Genomic DNA, 20,958 nt, shown 5'->3' with positions numbered 1-20,958 from the left:
TTATACTGGTATACCCCTCAGCGTCGATGAAGACAACATTTCTCTTTAGTATGGATGGAGCCCGCAAAAGATGGCACGAGAACCCATTGATTACATCACTCGATCGTAGTTATGCATTTACAAGTGTATTTACGAAACTACGTAAATATGTGCCGTATCATCTAAATCCTGCATCCCGATTTTATTTTGCACAATACTTGAGCGCGAATATATGTGAGGACTGATGCTGGCAAGCTGAAAGCTCGATCTCTTCTCAAAACGGAAACCATCCTCGTTTTTGTTGGGCGCAGGTTTGCCGCGTCCGCCAGGTTAAGCGCGGGGTGGGGCGCTTGCTAGCGGCTGCGCTTAACCTTGCATGACCCAGCTGCGTTTCGCAGGCAGAGTTGGGCCCAACCCACATGTGGGTCTTCCTGCCTGGGACCTTGAACCCCCCAGAGCGAAGCAAACAGCGGAAAGGCAGTGCAGTGACCGGAAGCTGCCTTGGACAGCCGACCTGTTCCGTACAACCTTCAACCTATCTGCCCTCGATCGAGGCAACTCTCCGACATTCACCACAACAATTTCACAAACCGTCTACAGCATAAAAACCAACTTTATTTCCCGCTATTTCTGCCGGTCATCGAGTTCGATTGCCAGTCTTGCAACGCTCCCCCGCCACTCTGGGCCCCCACATCTCAATCTCGCGGAGGGAGCCCGAAGGCTTGCTTGCCTACCATTCACAACGTCCTCAAGTAAGCTTTCCTGCTTCGGCCTCTCCTTCGCCTTTTCCGTCCGTTGTCACCACAGTGCGACAACCTGAAAACTGGAGGCGGGGTCCAGGAGGTTCACACCACAGAAGTTAACCGACCAAAACAGCCCAAAACAGCCCTCCTCAAGCGACTTCACCGATTCGACATCCTCCCTCTCAAAGCGACCTGGTCCCTAGCCCTCGACCATTTCCTCGATCTCTTCGACGCGCGATAAGACTGCGCTGCAACCAAAAAAAAAAAAAAAAAAAGAAGAAGAAGATGCCTGCCGCAGGCTTCTCGGGGATGCCCATGCAGCCCGTCAAGGATGACATCGACACTACGTGCGTGACCTAACCACCGTCGCTTCCGTTTGAGGCCACGGTGACGGACAAATACTGATGGATTATAGATGGACTTATTTGCAAGATGGAATCACCATGATTATGATGAACCTCCAGCAGGGTATCGACCTGCAAACAGTATGTGCTGTTCATGTTCCTTCAAGTCGAGCTGACGCTAACCCTTCGCGCAGTACATGGGGATCTACACGTCAGTTTGATTCCTATCTGAGTCACGTACCTTTTCGCCGGCAACTGACGATTTACAGAGCCGTCCACAACTTTTGCACATCCCAAAAAGCGGTCGGCTTCGCCCTACAGAGCCATGTTATCGGATCGTCTCAGCGGGGCGGTATGTGCTCCCGCCCTGCTGCTTGCCCTCTGGTCGCTAACACCCTTTTTAGCTCACCTTCTCGGCGAAGACCTCTACAAAAAGTTGTCGGAGTATCTATCCGAGCACTTGAAAGGTCTGGTCACCGAGTCGAAGGCTCACACGGACGAGGCGCTCCTGTCATTCTACATCAGGGAGTGGCAACGCTACACGGACGCGGCGAAATATATCCACCACTTGTTCCGCTACCTCAACCGCCACTGGGTCAAGCGTGAAATCGACGAGGGCAAGAAGCACGTCTACGATGTCTACACCCTGCACCTTGTACAGTGGCGCGATGTCCTCTTCTCCAGGGTCTCGGAAAAGGTCATGGCGGCCGTCCTCAAGCTCGTCGAGAAGCAGCGCAACGGCGAGACCATCGAACACAACCAAATCAAGCAGGTTGTCGACTCGTTTGTTTCGCTGGGCCTAGACGACGGCGATTTCTTCCAAGACAACTCTCGAAGTTTACCGCTTTCACTTCGAGCGTCCGTTCCTCGATGCGACTAAGGTTTTCTACGAGAACGAGAGCAAGCAGTTCGTGGCCGAGAACAGCGTTGTGGAATACATGAAGAAGGCCGAGGGCAACGCCCTTGACGAGGAAGAGGAGCGGGTCAAGCTGTACCTTCACCCGGATATTGGGGATCCCTCTAAAAGAAGGCGTGCAATCAGGTACTCATTGCCGACCACTCCACCATCCTGCGCGACGAGTTCCAGGTTCTCCTCGACAACGACCGGGAAGAAGACATGGCACGCATGTACAGCCTCCTGTCGCGCATCCCCGACGGTCTCGACCCTCTGAGGACAAAGTTCGAGAGCCACGTACGGAACGCCGGTCTTGCCGCCGTCGCCAAGGTGGCATCAGATGCCGATAAGTTGGAGCCCAAGGTCTACGTTGACGCCCTGCTGGAAATCCATACCCAGTATCAAGGACTGGTGAAGCGCGCCTTTAAGGATGAGCCCGAGTTCACACGGTCCCTCGACAATGCCTGCAGGGAGTTTGTGAATCGCAACGAGGTCTGCAAGTCCGGGTCTAATAAATCGCCCGAGCTGCTGGCCAAGTACACCGACGTGCTCCTCCGGAAGAGCAGCACGGGTGTGGAGGACGCCGAGCTGGAGACAAGGCTCGTACAGATCATGACGGTGTTCAAGTACATCGAGGACAAGGACGTGTTCCAGAAGTTCTACTCTCGGATGTTGGCCCGTCGCTTAGTCCACAGCAATTCATCGTCGGACGATGCCGAGACCAGTATGATCAACAAGCTCAAGGAGGCGTGCGGGTTCGAGTACACCAACAAGCTGCAGCGTATGTTCCTGGATATGCAGATCTCCAAGGATCTCAACTCTGGCTTCCGGGAACACGTCCAGACTCTCGGGACGAAGGGGCTCGACTCGTCATATTCGATCCTGGGCACCGGTTTCTGGCCGCTTACGGCGCCGGGGACCAACTTCGACCCTCCTGAGGAGGTGTCAGCAGACTGCGAGCGCTTCAGCCGTTACTACAAGAACAAGCACGAGGGCCGCAAGCTCACGTGGTTGTGGCAGCTGTGCAAAGGCGAAGTCAAGGCGAACTACGTCAAGAACGCCAAGATGCCCTACACATTCCAGGTGTCGATATACCAGATGGCCATCCTACTCTTGTTCAACGAGAAGGACAAGAACACGTACGAGGAGCTCGCGTCGGCGACGCAGCTCAACAACGAGGCCCTCGACCCCGCGCTCGGCATCCTCCTCAAGGCCAAGGTCCTCAACCTTGAGCCCGGGAGCGGCGGGGGTTCCAAGGTCGGCCCCGGCTCCAGCTTTACTCTTAACTATGAGTTTAAGAATAAGAAGTACCGCGTCAACCTCAACGTGGGCATGAAGTCAGAGACTAAGCAGGAGGAGGCCGAGACCAACAAGACGATTGAAGAAGATCGTAAGCTGTTGTTGCAGGTATGTCGTTGACCCCGTTTTCCCCCCTCATTTTCTTCAACGTACTGACACGCATATCCGCAGTCGGCCATTGTGCGCATCATGAAGGCGCGCAAGCACATGAAGCACCAGCAGCTTGTCAGCGAGGCCATCAACCAGATCCGTGCCCGATTCGTGCCTAAGGTTAGCGATATCAAGAAGTGTATCGAGATCTTGCTCGACAAGGAGTACCTTGAGCGCCTGGAGGAGGATGAGATCGGCTATCTGGCCTAAGTGATCATCCCGTCGAACTTGTGGGGGTTTTTAGCGTTCCCTGCCCCTCCTTACGTACAGATGAAAAAGTTATCTTTGCATGGGCGGCCCAGGGGGCTGGCGGAGCGGGAGGGGAAAGCGGTTAGGCGATGGATAGTATCTGGCCGGCCTGGTTCGGCCGGCCTAGGTTGGTGCGGTAACGCGGTGTGCTTGCGGCATGGCATCGGAGGGGCGGTACTAGTACTATGGGTTGATGAATTATGTATGAATACCTACAACACGACACAACACAGCAACAGACCAAGCGGTCGCTCTCAGTCGCACGCTTCTTCTATCAGTTAGGGAAAAGAGGCCGAGGAGTGGGTTTATTACGTATGGTATCTGATTTCCATGCATGAGGTTGTTTGCCATCGAGAGCGAGATTCAACCCCACCTAATGTATGTATGTACCTTCGTGGTCTAAGCTAGCGAATTCATGCACGGCAGGGCACGGCCTGTATGCGTAGCCTAAGCTACGATCTTGACTGCTGGTTAGCTAGAAAGGTCGAGTTAATGACGCGGGTCAACTCACCCTCAGCAGTCAGACCTCAACGTTCAGCACAGTTGTTCGAAGCAGTGAGATTCAAAACCAATTCTTCTACACTCGCATATCATGTAACTACCTGGCCATTGAGCTCGTAGTAACCTTGCCGACCATGTAAGCATCCCAGGCAGAAGCATCCCACATCCCGAGGACTATCATGCATTTCTAACCAAAACGCTCACAGAGCCCGAAACGTCCCGGTCTTTGAACAATGAATTATTCAGACAGCCCGTCCCAACCCGCATTACATGAATAAGAGCTTAAAATGAGAAGGAATTGTCATCGCGGAGCACGTCCAAAGCCAACATCATCCTCATCAAGCGAGGATCAAGGGGGCTGTTGTTGTTGTCACGTTGTTCGGTCAGGAGAGGGTTAGGGTTGGAACCGGAAGGAAGAAGAGGAGAGATGTTGATATGCGTTAGTTACAAACCACCAGCGTGCCTGCGTATTGTCGTTACGAGTCAGGCCTGTATCGCTCTTCGGTCCGAGAAAAAGCAAGGGAGGAGCGAGTCGGTGTCCGATTCGCCAAGTTGGGGAGGCTCATGCAGCCAGGCGTTTTGGGAACTGACGATGGGCGCCGTTGCTGCAAATCACCTCGAGCTGCATGCACAGGCTGCGTATGGCCACGCCTTTTTGAGGGTCTCCTGGGAGATTTATGGACTCAATGCGCTATGTCGGGGCTCCACCAGACCGACCTTTTGGGATCAGTTGTCTTTCCCCCGTTGACAGGACACATTTCTGATGGGAAATGAACCCGGGAACGCTTCGAGGCTCCCGCCCGAGGACGGCTCCAGCCACTCCAATGGCCGGCGATCAAGCGCCTGCTTGCCAGCTTGCCTGCCGGGGGCCCTGTCAAGCTCGCCGAACCGACCTTCGGTGGCGCCCAACCGGTCTGCGGCACAGTGTCCCGTGCCTTTTCGGCGACAACTGCCGGCAGTTTCCTCCAGGGGGAGAGGACTGGCTCCTTTGGCGCGCCATTCGGTGTGCATGCCGCGATCGGTTGGCGCCGTTCGGCTGCGAGTTCAACCTCGTCTTGGAAGGGACATCCCAAAACGTGCATATCCTGTCTGGCGCGAATCTGGAGTTCCGAGCTTGCCGTCAGGAGTTGGTGTCGGCCGCATTGGGGAGTTCCTTTCTTTTGGACGTGTGGCGGCCCCAAATACCGTTGGCGTACCCCTGACCGCCCGTCTGTGAGTTCAGGCAGGCGACGATCATGTTGATGTTTCCGGGCTCCTCTCGAGGGGCTGAAGACACGTGGTTGTCGGGATTGAACCCCCGGGGAAGCGGCCCAACGGGACTTCTGCTCGTCCTTGCCGGGGCACTTCCGCGCCGCAACACCACGTTACCTCCGTGATTATCCACCATACAAGTAACTCTGTATATGATGGGCGGAATGCGCAATGGATGATCCGAGGGAAGGACATGAGACGTCCCACTTGTGACTGCAAGCACCCCCGTACGGATATTTTGTACTCATGGATGTTCCACGTGTCTTGGTGCCGATGAACCCGCATTATCGTGATACCTTGCGGCGTTGCGAAATGCGGATGAATCCATGCAGACCTGGAAATCAAAAAGATCCGGGGTCCAAGACTGGAGCAGTGCAAAACAGCGCCTTGGCACATGGGCCGGCTGCCACACCATCAAAATCAACCCATCAGAGCAGCAGCCATTGAGCTGGGACTCGGCCAGTTGGCATGGTTGGCTCGTCGCTAGCTGGGGCTTGGGAGGCTTGGGAGGCTTGCACGGCTTGCTCGCTGGCTTGATACGTTAAATGGGTAATTAACGCGAGAAGATCTGAGAAAGAAGGCTTTCCAATCATGGCAGCTCAACTTGGCAAGGAGCAGTGTCAGATTTGATGAACTGAAAAAAGATGTCGTGTCCGTCAGCATCCACTGTGGAGCAAGATCGACACCGATGACAGAAAGGCGACATTGGCAGGGCCAGAAAAAGCTGATGCAGGGTGGCGGTCAGTGCTCAAAGAGCCAGCATCCGTGGAATTCCCACCTTGGGGTCGGAGGGGGTGCATTTTTATCGCGCCCTGCAGCGAAACGGAGAAGAGAGAAAGGTACTTCGTAATTACCGGCTGTATTTCACAGGTGGCCGTGCTCGATTCGCGTGGATCGTGGAGTCGACAAACCCTGGCCCCTGTCCTTGAATCTCCCGCCCCAGCTTTCGGGCCCGGGGCTTACCTTCAGTTCAGTTAGTTACCCCATTGCAGAGTCGTGTCGGTGCATGGCGCTTGCTCGACAAAGGAATCGGGGCCTGCCTTCTCCCTCCCACCGAGTTCCCGCTGTGTTATATGCACACCACACCGAAAGTGCAGCTTTTTCTTCAACGAACTTCAAACGAAACCGGTTCCTGCCGATAGCCAGCAACACCAGATCGAAGCCACCTAGACGACTACCGAGTCAGCATCATCTCTCCCCATCCAGCATCATTTCCGACCAGGGTCCGTCATCATCATTGCCTCCTCACCGAAGCCGCACCCCGGACGACAGAGCGTTTTTCCGCCCATTTGCAACCTCGAGTTCTAAAACTCTCGACCAAAGACGAGATTTTTACCGCACAATCGACAGAACTCTTACAAAAACCCAGCTATCATTTCTTCCCAATTTCGATCTGGTTGGGGTTGGCCATCATTGTTGCATTGTACATACCCTTCGCTCCTCACGGGAGGACCCTCGCAATTGAGAGTCGAGGCCGTTCTCGATTGACCCACCGAGGCAACCAACCATCCGCCCGAGCCATCCATCTCCGCTGTCGCGGTGCTCGCCGATCGCACCAACCCCCAACTCCCTCGCGCTCATGGTATTTTAGAGGGAGATTCAGCACACCAGCGAGTGACGGTGTCGCACGTTCCGATACTCTGTCTGCAGCCGCCAGCTTTCGGCCTACGACAGTCGCTGTCCACCTCTAACCCTACCTGATCGACGCGCAAGCTAATGGTCGTCATGGGGTCGTGCATGAGTACCAGCGGGGAGGATTCAGACCAGAGAAAGAGGAGCAACAAGATAGACAAGGAACTCGAGGAAGACTCGAAAAAGCTTAGGAAGGAATGCAAGATTCTCCTGCTTGGTACGTCATCCGTCCTGGACGGGGAGGGGGGAACCCCACGGGCCGCTGCCACATACTGACTCTTGATGCACAGGCTCGGGTGAGAGTGGGAAGTCGACGATCGTGAAGCAAATGAAGATTATTCATCTGAAGGGCTATTCACAAGACGAGCTCGTTAATTACCGTCCGACAGTGTACAAGAACTTGCTTGAATGCGCAAAAGCACTATGTAGCGCCATGCGCCAATTCGAAATCGAGCCAATGCCGGAGAACCGGGAACACTGCGATTTTCTCCTCGATTATTCGCTCGACACAAACCCACAAGCCAGGATCGACCCCAGGGTAGGCATCGCCGTCCAGGCGGTATGGGACGATCCGGCGAGGGAGCAACTGATGGAGAGGCAAACCGAATTCTACCTCATGGACTCGGCCGAATAGTTCGTGACGCCCTGCTTCGTATTTTCTCTTGGGGAAACCGAATGACTAACTTGGTGCAGCTTCTTCCAGGAGGCCAGCAGGATCGTGTCCCCCAACTACCTCCCTGTGGAAATGGACGTGCTACGGGCCAGAACTAAGACGACTGGTATTTACGAGACGAGATTCAAGATGGGACAGCTGAGCATTCAGTGAGTCGAGACCTGTTTCCCTCTGATGCTCTAGACTAATCTGAGTCTCCCTTTGCAGCATGTTTGACGTTGGCGGGCAGCGGAGCGAACGCAAAAAGTGGATTCACTGTTTTGAGAATGTGACGTCCATCATCTTCTGCGTCGCGTTGAGCGAGTATGACCAGGTTCTGCTGGAAGAGGCCAGTCAGGTATGCAATTTTGTCATATCGCCGTTATCATGGCCGCTGCTAACCCCAGTCACAGAACCGCATGATGGAGAGCTTATTGCTGTTCGATTCAGTTGTCAACTCGCGGTGGTTCATGAGAACGAGCATTATCCTGTTTCTCAACAAAGTCGATATCTTTAAGCAGAAGCTCGGACGGTCACCATTAGGCAGCTACTTCCCAGACTACTCGGGCGGGAACGACGTCAACAAGGCGGCCAAATACCTACTCTGGAGGTTCAACCAAGTCAACCGAGCCCACCTGAACCTCTATCCACAGTAAGTAGTACACGACCGAAGATACTGTTCCCACCCACTCACCTCTTTGTCAGTTTAACACAGGCTACCGATACCTCCAACATCCGACTCGTTTTCGCAGCAGTCAAGGAAACTATCCTGAACAACGCACTCAAGGACTCCGGCATTCTCTGATACCCACGCTCTTTCCCCTGGTCCATCAACCCATACCCCACTCGAACTCGAACACCACCATTAGCGATTTTCCTTTCCCCATCCTGCTTAGAGCCATTTTCAAAGGGCTGCATGACACGGCGTTGGAGGGGGCAGCAGTTCTATCATTTTCGGGCGACTACGCGAACCACGTTCGGAACACCACGTCTCGCCTTCGTTTCTACTCGATGCCTCCAGGGACTACGGCGGTATACTTCCCTACGGCTACCCTACGAGCCAGCTTCTAATCGATGCATGCTTTTCATTTTATTTGTTTTGGTTGCGTTGATCTTGCGCGATGCTGCTGGCACTGCTGGGATCATGTCTGGCTTCTACGCTTACTAGGGTTTCAAAAGGGGTATATATACCACGGGGACCGGGTCACGCAATGTTCGCGAGGGAAGAGGTGGTTCAAGCGCGGTGATTTTGAAACCCCCTGTTGGTGTTATATACGGAGGGGACGGTTACCCCTAACCCAGGATTCGCGATGCTTTGGAAGGAAAGAAAACGGTCGATATTGAAATATCCATACCTGCCTCGTCTGGTGCGAGAGAAGCGATTATGTTCTAGTCCGCACACAGCAGATGACCCAGTGTCTAGTGGGCGAGCATTGAAGCTGTGCGTGTTCAATCTCTGTTTTTTCGGGTAGAGTGAAGGTTAAGTATCAGGAGGCCGCTACAGTGAATGAACAGCTCGTAAGAGTTACTGGGCTTCATTGACAACCATCGTTTTCTACACCACATACAAACCCCGCCGCCCCCCGCCGGCCCCGCCGGAGAAGCGACTTTGCGCACCCGGCAGCGGGCCACTCGGCGCTTATCTCTCGTTTCGTGCCCCGCTCAGCAGGCGGCCCAGATTCATGTGAATGGCAGTTAATATCTTGGTGGCGAAATAGCTAGGGAAGGAGAAAACACCAGGAATTGTTCAAGAACGAGGGATATCCATGTTTGGGAAGAAAACTCACGCAGCAAAATAGACCATTTTTGCCTTTTATTTCGAGATGCAAGTACGCGGAAAGAGTTGAGAAGCTTTGATCATGAGCACACTGGTTTCTTCCCGCTGCCGCAGCCGCATCTGTGAATAACAGTGATGATGTCAGTCTGGCGGAGGGGTCGGCAACGGCGGCGGGGCAATGGGCCAATTCCAGGGTTCCACTCCTGGCGGGTTGTCAAAAAGCCCAGGCCCTTCCAACGCTCCACCAACCCCAAGGATCTGAGACCTGGGCTAGAGCTCAAACTTGCCCCCATGGCTCATTCATCCACCATTTTTCGCCCTCTCGCACTGCGCCGTAGAACCTCGCGGCACTTCAGACGCCGCAAACGGGCTCCGCCTCCAAGGAGATGGACGGGGGGTTTTGTGTGTGTTTGCGCCGCTTCAGGAGTCTATGCAAAGTCCGCATTGGGCGAGGAATCTGGATGGCATGTGAGGTGGTTCGGTTCCTGCGAGTAAAATCGGCTGGGGGCAAGCTGCGTCCGGCGGAAGACGCATCGTATCGTCTGACAACGGCGCTGCAGAACGGCACTGCGGTTGGAACCTGGAACCAACCCACCCGGCACCCTTCCAATTGAAACCACTACAGGCGCTTCCGGGTGCACGGCAGGTCGACGATGAGCTCGGCGCAAAGAGCAACCCCATCGTGTCCAGCCAGCGCTGCTTCTCCCTCCTCTGGCCTGGGCTTGCTCTCTGTCGTGATTGGTTGCAGAATTGCGTGCATATGCATGAGAGGGGAGCTTCGCTGAGGGACGGGATCGAGCTTCAAGCTTGTCATCGCATCGTCAGGGGAGAGCAGGCGCAGCATCCTGCTTGGTGAGATGGATGTCCAAGTGTTTCTGCATGGGCAAAAAAGAGAGTGGAGGTTGGTAGCACCTAGTTAACGGAGGATTCCAGACCTGACTGATTGCAGTGTCTGCCTGTTGCTAAGTTTGGGCAGGCACGAGGCAGGGTGCTCGGCTGCGCTTCGACATCGTCCATCCATTCTTCATCTTGCCCATCCAACTCGTGCTTGGATTCCTCTTCTTCTTCTCTCCGGTGCACCATTTATCGCCACCTCTCTCTCTCTACCTATCTCACCAACCTACCTACCCACCAATCAAGCTTTTGATCCCAGTAGGACCCTACTGCTGCTACCTAGGTACAGACAACACCTCAGAACTCGTCTAGGAAGCCAATTGAAGCCGACATCATGTCTGCCGACAAACAAATGCCTATCAGAGAACGGCGGCCCTCGCTTGGGGCCCCGGTTGTTGATGTTCAGGGCTCAGTGGCTCCTGCGGGCATCTCGCGGCCCAAACACAAGCGCACACTCACTGGCTTTGGTGCCGGGGAAATCAAGCATGTCGAAGGTATGGATAAACTTCTCGTGATGTTCTGCTCGTTCCGTTCTTTCCAATCTCCATGGATACTATGGGATCATCCAGTCTCCCCACTACCTTGCCCCTCACCCGCTGGAGCTGCCCCTCACAGCCCTGAATGTGGGGTTGGAAGCTGCTGCAAAGCACTTGTACATACATACATACTTATGCACCCAGTAAGCGAACGAACGCAGCTAACAGGCCGTTCCTATAGCCTCGATCCCCGAACCCCAGCGCGAGGCCTGGACGAAGCACCAAGTCGGCGGCTTCAAGGACAAGGATGGCTTCGAGAGCGAGGTGGTGCGGCACGTCGAGACGACGCTGGCACGCAGTCTGTACAACTGCGACGAGGCGGCGGCCTACTCGGCTACAGCCCTCGCTTTCCGAGACCGCCTTATCCTCGAGTGGAATCGCACACAGCAGCGTCAGACCTTTTCCGACAGCAAGCGGGTTTACTACCTGAGTCTGGAGTTCCTGATGGGCCGCGCCCTGGACAATGCGATGCTGAATGTGGGACAGAAGGATCTGGCAAAAGGTGAGCGCTCTTTCTCCTTGAACGGGCGGTTGCAGGAGATTGTTGCTAATCGGGTGGCGGTAGATGGTCTCTCTGAGCTTGGTTTCCGTATCGAGGACGTCATCCAGCAGGAACACGACGCCGCCCTGGGCAACGGCGGCCTCGGACGCCTGGCCGCCTGCTTCCTGGACAGTCTTGCCAGTCTGAACTACCCTGCCTGGGGCTACGGCTTGCGGTACCGCTACGGCATCTTCAAGCAAGAAATAATCGATGGCTATCAGGTTGAGGTGCCGGACTACTGGCTTGACTTCAACCCGTGGGAGTTCCCCAGGCACGACGTTACCGTTGATGTGAGTTCCGTGTCTTCTTGCGGCCCCAGAACCGCCTCGGGTATCGGCTAACCCGTACAGATCCAATTCTACGGCAAGGTTTCGAGAGAAACTAATGAGAAAGGCAAGGCAATCAGCCAGTGGGAAGGCGGCGAGACGGTAAAGGCCGTCGCCTACGACGTGCCCATCCCTGGATACGCCACGCCAACCACCAACAACTTGAGACTGTGGTCCAGCAAAGCGGCCAGCGGCGAGTTCGACTTCCAGAAATTCAACAGCGGGGACTACGAGAGCTCCGTCGCCGACCAACAACGCGCCGAGACAATCAGCGCCGTGCTCTACCCTAACGACAATCTCGACCGCGGCAAGGAGCTGCGTTTGAAGCAGCAGTACTTCTGGGTTGCTGCTTCGTTGTACGACATTGTCCGCCGGTTCAAGAAGACGAGGCGCTCTTGGAAGGAGTTCCCCGACCAAGTTGCTATCCAGCTGAATGACACCCACCCGACGCTGGCCATCGTGGAGCTCCAGCGTATCCTCATTGACCTCGAGGGCCTCGAATGGGATGAGGCTTGGAACATTGTTGTCAACACCTTCGGCTACACCAACCACACCGTGCTTCCGGAAGCCCTCGAGAAGTGGTCCGTCCCGCTGATCGAAAACCTCCTTCCTCGCCATCTGCAGATTATCTACGACATCAATCTTTACTTCCTTCAGACAGTCGAACGCCAGTTCCCCGGCGACAGCGACCTCCTGCGTGATGTCTCGATCGTCGAAGAGTCTGAGCCCAAGATGATCCGCATGGCCTACCTCGCCATTGTTGGCTCTCACAAGGTGAACGGTGTCGCCGAGCTGCATTCGGAGCTCATCAGGACCACCATTTTCAAGGACTTTGTACGCATCTTCGGTCCCGACAAGTTTACCAACGTGACCAACGGCATCACTCCGCGCCGCTGGCTTCACCAGGCCAATCCTCGCTTGTCGGAGCTGATCGCCAGCAAGACAGGCGGGCACGGCTTCCTGAAGGACCTGACGGACCTGAACAAACTCGAGCTGTACGTTGACGACAAGGAGTTCCGCAAGGAGTGGGCCGAGATCAAATATGCCAACAAGGTGCGCCTGGCTAAGCACATCAAGGCGACTACCGGCGTAACTGTCAACCCCGCCGCGCTCTTTGACGTGCAGGTGAAACGCATCCACGAGTACAAGCGCCAACAGATGAACATCTTTGGCGCGATCTACCGCTATCTGGAACTCAAGGCTATGTCGCCGGAGCAGCGCCAGAAGCAGATGCGCCGCGTGTCCATCTTTGGCGGCAAGGCCGCTCCAGGCTACTGGATGGCCAAGCAGATCATCCATCTCATCAACAGTGTCGGTGCTGTAGTCAACAATGACACGGACATTGGGGATCTCCTCAAGGTGGTGTTTTTGGAAGACTACAACGTCAGCAAGGCCGAGATGATCATTCCGGCATCGGACATCAGCGAGCACATTTCGACTGCCGGAACCGAGTACGTGGTTTTGTTCCCATGCTTTACATTGCTGAGTTAGGCAGCTGACATGTTATAGGGCATCCGGTACAAGCAACATGAAGTTTGTGCTAAACGGCGGCCTGATCATCGGAACATGCGATGGAGCCAACGTAGGTCTTTCATTTAGTTTCACACTGAATTTTATGAAACAAAACAACTCACTGACTTGGCCCTCAGATTGAAATCACGCGCGAGGTCAGCCAAGACAATATCTTCCTCTTTGGCCATCTCTCGGAACAAGTTGACGATCTCCGGTACGCGCACCAATCCGGCGAGCACGTGGTGGACACGAAGCTGGTGCGCGTCTTTGAGGAGATCGAAAAAGGCACGTTTGGCAACCCCAAGGACTTTTCCGACTTGATTGCGGCGGTCCGCGACCATGGAGACTACTACCTGGTTTCGGACGACTTCTCGAGCTACGTCGACTCGCACGCCGCCGTTGACGAGGCGTACCGCGACCAGGAAGGCTGGATCACCAAGTGCATCACGAGCGTCTCGCGCATGGGCTTCTTCAGCTCCGACAGGTGCATCAACGAGTATGCTGAGGGGATCTGGAATGTGGAGCCATTGAATACGACGCAGGACAAGGCGATTTAGGATGCTTAGGCAGCGGGTGGAAGCAGTGGGGGCGCCGGAAAGGGCAGCAGTGACGAGGACGGCAACCCAGAGGACGGTAGGGACGAGCAAGGTGGTGCTGGGGAGGTTGGTGTTCAAAGTACCACGCCCGACCCCATCAATTCGGATACAGGTGTTAGAATTACGGCGAGTGAGGAACCCAAGGATGAACCCGAGGATGAGCCCCAGTGGGGACGAGAGGATGAGCCTGAGATGGACCCTGAGGCGGACCCTGAGAGGGGCCCCCGCCTGGCATTTGAATGGGATGTACGCGAGCTGTTTTGGGGGCTTGTTCGTCATCTGTTAATACGGGCAACGTCGTTGCTGCTTGTGGCTGTCCTGGTAGCATTGTGCACTGCTATCATTCGGTTTGTTGTTTGGTTCTATACTGAGTTCCTCGAGGACATATCGTATTTGCTGTCGTTCGGAGGCAGAGAAGATCGATTGATCAGCTTTGGGACTCGATGGGATCTGGAACCGGAGCCGTCGTCGTCTCCGCGGCAGCATCGGTTGCCGGGAGTTCCTGAGGGATGATTTCTTTAGTCTTTTGTTTTGAGGTGGTCTCTTTGCAGCGAGTTGTATGTAGTAAGCAACTTGAGCGAGTTTGGTAATTTTTTCCTGACTTTAACTCGGGACCTAATGTGTGAATCGAAATTGTGATCTAGTATTCGTGAATGTTTACTTCATGCCTCGCCCTTTACCATAGTTCAGGTCCTTGAGGGTACAGATGTCAAATTATAGTTTGGTTCATTCTGACTTTTCTACCTAATTCTATAGCGGAGTTATAGTCTATGTGGACCAAGAGTTTGACGCCTCGATGAGGAATTTAGGTAGTTGGGCCTTACAACCCGGTTCTGCCACCGTCTGAACCTCGTGCCTATGACCTGTCTTTGACGTTTATTACCTGACTTCCATGTCAGTATACCCGTGTCGAGTTTTCCCCGCCATGTTCGAGGTCGGAGCGGAGTGGGGAGGGGTCTGGCCATGGTGACGTCATCATGCATACCTCCCACCCTGGTTCGAGTCTGGCTGTTCGATTGAGCTTTTGATTTCTCTTTTCCCCGCGGCTGCCGTCTGTCGTCATCGTGCTTCTGATTTCGGGTGGGCTGAGATGCCCAAGATCAGGGCCTTTCTGGCCAGATGCATACCTTGATACCGTACCAGGGAGCCAGACAACTGACTTTCGGGGATTGCTGATACCTTGATCCGGGTTCATTGCTTTGTGGCGGTAACGGTAAAGTACACAATACCGTCACGAGTACATACTACAGTTCATGAAGAACCTTATTTTTTAACTGCCTGGTGTATGGCCTGATCTGCTTCAACGATTATTGAATTTGCCCCCCGTATCTCGTCGCCCCTGATGATCCCAGGGTCTGATTCGGGATGTTGCGTTCTTGGCGTTGGGACCCCTGGGCGGCGACAATGATAGCTGAAGAAAGCTACAGAGTAATATATGAGGGCGTGTTGCACGTAAATGAGGATAGAGCCATGTGACTTGCGAGTGCGCGTTGCACTGCGGGCTGCTCCAGAGTATGGACACGGCTGGGTAGATTCTCTGACACAACTTGGGCTCGCGAGCTGGTTTAGTTGTGGAGTGCCGATTATTGAGGACCTTTTTCTTTGCCGGAGGTTCTTCTCCGCCTGAATCGATCGCGATGGAAAATCGCTAGGTACGGAACCCGCACCGCCAAACGAGCCAAGTGTTGCAGCATCTCTTTTCTTTGCCCCGCTGAACCACCTGGTTTAGAGGTGGTTCAGCGGGGAAAGCCATCGAAATTCGTGGTGGTCCATTGGCCTGCGCCACGACTGGGTTGGAAACCCCCACCAAACGACCCCGTCTACGTCATCGCACCTTTTGAGCAGAAGCTGCAAAGAAAGAGGCCCCGCTCCAATGAGAAGTCTCGGCAACGGCCCCGATGCTGAGTGGCTGCGGGGCCTTGAAGGTGCCCCATATCGGCACGGAGGTTTCTCTCTCGGTGTGCGAATACCTCTGTGTATAGCTTCAGTACGAATCCTGCTCAAACACTGAGATAGCAAGAAACGAACAATGGCGCACAACAGAAGACTACATTTTGTGACTGCAGGACACTTGGGCATGTGCTGTATCGTCATCGGTCGAGACCCGCACACAAATGGGAATTCAGCCAGTGGGAATCCATCCGAGCATCGACAGACCTGATGTGTTGTATCGCAAAGATGCGTGGCTAAACCACAAGCGGGCGGCGCCGAGATAGCTGTCAGGGGAGGGTTTGTGCTGCAGCGTGCGCAATGCACCGTTGGAGTACATACATAGGTATACGTATAGCTTGTATCGAGCGGGATTGGATGCTCGGGAGGGACGGGAAAGCGGGAGTGCCATGGAATTTGGAAAGTTTTCTGACATCCTGTTCCCCAAACCGGCCCCGCGTCGCATCCATCTTGGGGACCCTGTCGTGCCAACCGCGCCATCCCAGCTCGAGGTAGCTGGCTCGGCTGGTCAGAATACTTGAACTTCCTATCCGCCCACCTGCTTCCGAGCATACGTTTATAATAGTTGCTAGTGCCAGCTCTTCTCGTCTTCCTCCTCCTCCTCCCCTCCCATCGCATCTCGACCCTCGACCCTCGACCCATCGACCTTGCGCTCGGCCTTCCTCGGCAACTTGACATCCTTTGACAAGCTCGACTTGACTCGGCAGTTTGTGCTTGTACACACACGTGTTGTGTAAGTGCTTGCCGGTGGCCCAAGCTACAACGCAATAGCACGAGGACAGCTGGCTCTGACACCTTCGAAAGCTTGTGCAGCTACCCAATCAATTCGTCTTCTCGCGACGCGAACAGGAGCGTAAAATATTCAATTTGCGATCCCAGACCCGTTACGTTGCGGACTGGGCTTGGGGGTTATCGAGAAGACACAGAAGCGGCCCCAGGCCGAAACGAAGCTTCCCCCCTAAAAGCGGGTGTCTGCCTGTTGGCCAATCCCCCCTCACCCCCCGCTCGTCGCAGCAGCGATCGCCGACTTGTGTGCTTTCCGTCCCAGCACGCGCGGGTAAAGCCCGCTGCATCGCACTGCAGCCGAAAACCGCAATTAAGACGCGGCGACCCGACAGCCCTTGAGAGCTGCTCTCGACGACAACTCGAACATCAAGGGTAAGCGTTTGCTTGCATCTTTCAGTACTCATTCATCAATTACCCGCAGCGCACCTCCGACTCTGACACCGACACCATTCCGCTTGTCTCCAGTGCAACCCCAGTGCAGCCCCCCGTTTTGGGAGCCTGAGCTAAACTTTGTCATTTCGCCTCCAGGACCCAGTTCTGAAGCATCCGGCCCCGCTGTTACTCCGATCGCCTTCGATCTCCCCACCACCGAGACCCCCTTGGGTAGTTAATCGAGCACTCGGCGAAATCTCGAGCTTTTGTTATCCCAGCCTTTTGCTGTTCGTTTCACCTCTCCAACAACGCTCGTCTGTTGGCAGCACATATCACCATCGTTCAACGCCGACCACCGGCTCAACACGCGCACACACTTCTCAATCTCACCTTCGACTCGACTGCCCCGCCGCACTCGATCACTGCCCCGCACCTCCGCATCGTCATCAGCCATCTTGAAACACACACAATAAAACAAGCCTACATCGCCCGCCATGGCCGAATTCGTGCGCGCCCAGATCTTTGGGACCACCTTCGAGATCACCTCGAGGTACGATAAGGAATTGTGAACTAGGAAATCGGGTTGGCTGATTTCCACTAGATATTCCGACCTCCAGCCCGTTGGCATGGGAGCGTTCGGCTTGGTTTGGTACGTGCTGGCCTTCTCCAGGGAAAAAATAAACTAAAAATAAGAATAAAAACAATGAGACGGAATGGAAATGCTAATAAACGGTTCTTTTCCTTTTCAGCTCTGCGAAGGATCAACTTACCAGCCAGAATGTCGCCATCAAAAAAATTATGAAGCCCTTCAGCACCCCTGTGCTCGCCAAGAGGACGTATCGTGAGTTGAAGCTGCTCAAGCACCTCAAGCACGAGAATGTCGGTTTCCCCAACAACTCCCCGGTCCCTGCCATGGCAGCAATTGACGCGATTTACGCAGGTCATCTCCCTCAGCGACATCTTCATTTCTCCGCTCGAGGATATCTATTTCGTCACAGAGCTCCTCGGCACCGACCTCCACAGGCTACTCACCTCGAGGCCCCTGGAGAAGCAGTTTATTCAGTACTTCCTTTACCAGATCATGGTGGGTGTCGGGTCGGATGGGCGTCGCCGGATCCCGAGCTAACGGTTTCCAGCGCGGTCTCAAATATGTCCACTCTGCCGGCGTCGTTCATAGGGACTTGAAGCCCAGCAACATTTTGGTCAACGAGAACTGCGACCTGAAGATCTGCGATTTTGGCTTGGCCCGTATCCAGGACCCGCAGATGACCGGCTACGTATCAACGAGATACTACCGTGCGCCCGAGATCATGCTCACTTGGCAAAAGTACGACGTCGAGGTCGACATCTGGAGCGCCGGCTGCATCTTTGCCGAGATGCTCGAGGGCAAGCCGCTCTTCCCCGGCAAGGACCACGTCAACCAGTTCTCTATCATCACCGAGCTCCTCGGCACGCCACCAGACGACGTTATCAACACCATTGCTAGTGAGAATGTGCGTGGCCCTTACGGTGGAGAAAGTATGCTAGGGCAATTGCTGACTCGGTGACCAGACCCTACGATTCGTCAAGTCACTCCCCATGCGTGAGAGGCAACCCCTCAAGAACAAGTTCAAGAATGCCGACCCGACGGGTACGTCCTTTCCTTCACCGATTCTTAGAGAGGATCTGTCTAACCCCCGCTAGCCATTGACCTCCTTGAGCGCATGCTCGTCTTCGATCCTAAGAAGCGGATAACGGCGACCGAGGCCCTCGCTCACGAGTACCTGGCGCCTTACCATGACCCCACCGACGAGCCCACCGCCGAGCTAAAGTTCGATTGGAGTTTCAACGACGCCGATCTACCCGTCGACACTTGGAAGATCATGATGTGAGTTCAAGAGGACATCCTCTCCTTTCTCGGCGCAATTGGCTAACCTGACCATAACAGGTACTCAGAGATTCTCGACTACCACAACGTCGAAGCCGCCAGCGTCGGGGAGATGGAGAACCAGCAGCAGTATCTCGCACAATGAGCCTGGAGCTGAAATATCCGGGGTCAAGAATGGAGTCTCAAAAATAAACTAGGACCGCCGTTACGGGACGGGGCCTAAGTTGTCGCCGAAAACTGCCATCTGCTTCTGTCGGCGTTCGGAAGACGGGGAGGTAGTCTCCTTTTTGTTCCGTGCCCCCAACCAAGGTGAAGAAGAAAAGGGGTTCGGGGTGGCGCGGGGCAGCGGCAGGGCCTCTTCTGTCGCTGGGGTTGTTTGCTTGCTGGGTGGGAGTTTGACTATATCGGGCGAGAAGGAGTCTTGGGAAGGGGCTGTGATCCCGCGTTCGTCGAGACGCGGTGGTTATATACAAGGGGCGTGGGTAACCAGCTGGGTAGTGGTTTACGAGGGTGACGATGGATTCGCTCGGGCTTGGTTGGATTATATTGACGTGCATAATTATGAACTCGTTATCTGCTACCTGGGATCGTCGGTTTCCTGTTTGCTTGCATAGTCGTTCTGGACAAACAAACCCTTGTCTCTGGTGACATGGTTAGGCCTGGCTCTGAAACTCAATTCAATGACAAACATCCTACATCAGAAGAAAGTAAAAGCTCGTCTATTATGTGCATCCCTCCCATCCCCTGGATTTTGTGGTGAGTCTGGTATCTCGGTTATGCTCATACTCTGTAATCCAAACCATCCATCCATCAGATGCATCTGCCGTTTTGATATGCCGCCCTAGCGGTAACAATCGACCCACGACCGCCGACTGGTATTGATTGTAACAACTCCTTCAGTCACTCTCATTGTTCTAATCCCGCAGCCAAAAGAGAGCAGGCTGTTTGTTCTGCCTCATCTAATACAAGGGCCAACCAGCCAGCCAGCCCGTATTTCTATCCATCCATCACAACATCCAAGCTTGCTGTTGCTCGACCGTACTATGCCGTACCCTCCCCGCCCTGTTGTTTTGCGTTGTGCTGTGCTGTGCTGTGCTCCTCAACCGCCCCAAGTCGCCATATGCCATCCCATCCAAACAACCAACCAACCAACCAACCAACCAGCCCAAACCACCCACCCACCCAACCGACAAATCTATCACCCCCCGTCATACACAGGTCCACAGTAGATGCACCCAAGATACAAGGTACATCAAATCACCTCTCCCACGCCCCCCTCCCCTCAGCCGCCTCCGCAGCGACCGGATTCCGCGGCAACAACGGTGGGGACGGTTCCGGATCCGAGTCTGAGTCTGAGTCTGGGTCGGCGCGTATCGCGGGGACTGGCTTGCGCGCTGCAAGCCCCGTTTTTGCGTGGTTCTGGTGGTGGTGGTCGTCGTCCGTTTCCACTTCCTTTTCCTCTTCTTCCTCCTCCTCCGGGTGTTGTTGATTCTTCGGCCGCGATGGTAACGCGGTTGTGTTGGGTTTGTCTTCTCCTTCTTCTTCTTCTTCTTCGTTTGCTGGTTGCGGTGTTTGTGGTGCCGGTGATGGTGTGGGGGATGGAGGGGGGGGAGGGAGAGGAGTCCCCGCTAATAGTCCAATAGTTACTACTTATCCGAACCACTTTGCCTTTTCTTTATTGATCTTAATTAGAAAAACGCTTGAATTAATGCAAACCGAAAATGACTGGTCCCCGGCGGGCTGCTGTATTTGATTTTGGTGATGGGGGAGTGGCCAGTTGCCCCGATAACCAATACACAGCTTACTGATGTTTGTGCTTAGAACTGTATACTTGGATGCCCTAGGTTTTTTCCTATCTATCAGCCTATTTCTTTCACGCCCTCTCCCCCCGCGCGCCGGTCCCTCCCTCCCCCACCCGAGAATCCTTCTTTTGTCTCTTCTTAAACTGCTAGGTCTCCGTGTTCCCACTCTCCCCGTCCTCATTGCCCCTCTCTCCCCCCCCCTAAAGCGCCTCCGGTTTTTTTTTTTTTCGCCCCCCACCCCCCCCGCCCCCCGGGGTGTGATAAGTTTAGAACATCAATCCATCCGTACATTAACCCCAGCATC

General features: G+C 54.5%; 5 protein-coding genes across 5 annotated transcripts in view; 4 read left to right on the top strand and 1 right to left on the bottom strand.

Moving 5' to 3' along the window:
- Positions 1-1,007: 1,007 nt before the first annotated feature.
- CHGG_03817 (uncharacterized protein) lies at positions 1,008-3,620 on the top strand (the record flags this gene model as incomplete). The annotated part of the gene is made up of 8 exons (XM_001223030.1): positions 1,008-1,069; positions 1,138-1,207; positions 1,261-1,277; positions 1,336-1,418; positions 1,471-1,838; positions 1,924-2,049; positions 2,109-3,368; positions 3,432-3,620. The coding sequence occupies 8 exons, from the start codon at positions 1,008-1,010 to the stop codon at positions 3,618-3,620; spliced, it is 2,175 nt and encodes a 724-aa protein (XP_001223031.1).
- Positions 3,621-7,136: 3,516 nt separating this feature from the next.
- CHGG_03816 (guanine nucleotide-binding protein alpha-3 subunit) lies at positions 7,137-8,500 on the top strand (the record flags this gene model as incomplete). The annotated part of the gene is made up of 6 exons (XM_001223029.1): positions 7,137-7,260; positions 7,334-7,676; positions 7,737-7,865; positions 7,924-8,053; positions 8,109-8,347; positions 8,401-8,500. 6 exons carry the CDS (start codon positions 7,137-7,139, stop codon positions 8,498-8,500), a joined length of 1,065 nt encoding a protein of 354 aa, XP_001223030.1.
- A 2,200-nt stretch (positions 8,501-10,700) lies between these two features.
- CHGG_03815 (uncharacterized protein) lies at positions 10,701-13,838 on the top strand (the record flags this gene model as incomplete). The annotated part of the gene is made up of 6 exons (XM_001223028.1): positions 10,701-10,860; positions 11,084-11,404; positions 11,468-11,733; positions 11,794-13,220; positions 13,279-13,351; positions 13,419-13,838. The coding sequence occupies 6 exons, from the start codon at positions 10,701-10,703 to the stop codon at positions 13,836-13,838; spliced, it is 2,667 nt and encodes an 888-aa protein (XP_001223029.1).
- A 3,641-nt stretch (positions 13,839-17,479) lies between these two features.
- CHGG_03814 (uncharacterized protein) lies at positions 17,480-18,997 on the top strand (the record flags this gene model as incomplete). Its single annotated transcript, XM_001223027.1, has 8 exons — positions 17,480-17,535; positions 17,587-17,634; positions 17,735-17,864; positions 17,926-18,069; positions 18,122-18,478; positions 18,537-18,615; positions 18,669-18,852; positions 18,913-18,997. 8 exons carry the CDS (start codon positions 17,480-17,482, stop codon positions 18,995-18,997), a joined length of 1,083 nt encoding a protein of 360 aa, XP_001223028.1.
- Positions 18,998-20,109: 1,112 nt separating this feature from the next.
- Positions 20,110-20,958, bottom strand: part of CHGG_03813 (uncharacterized protein) — a gene marked incomplete at both ends in the record, with an annotated part of 3,613 nt that continues 2,764 nt past the window's right edge. Inside the window, 2 exons of the mRNA XM_001223026.1 lie at positions 20,110-20,480; positions 20,658-20,692. Coding sequence (XP_001223027.1) covers positions 20,110-20,480; positions 20,658-20,692 — 406 coding nt within the window. The remainder of the gene's footprint in view (positions 20,481-20,657; positions 20,693-20,958) is intronic.

This window comes from Chaetomium globosum, genomic scaffold (genome assembly GCF_000143365.1).
Source record: "Chaetomium globosum CBS 148.51 scaffold_4 genomic scaffold, whole genome shotgun sequence".
Classification (NCBI taxonomy): domain Eukaryota; kingdom Fungi; phylum Ascomycota; class Sordariomycetes; order Sordariales; family Chaetomiaceae; genus Chaetomium; species Chaetomium globosum.
The sequence above is the reverse complement of the archived record's forward strand: the minus strand, read 5'-3'. Positions and strand labels throughout refer to the sequence as shown.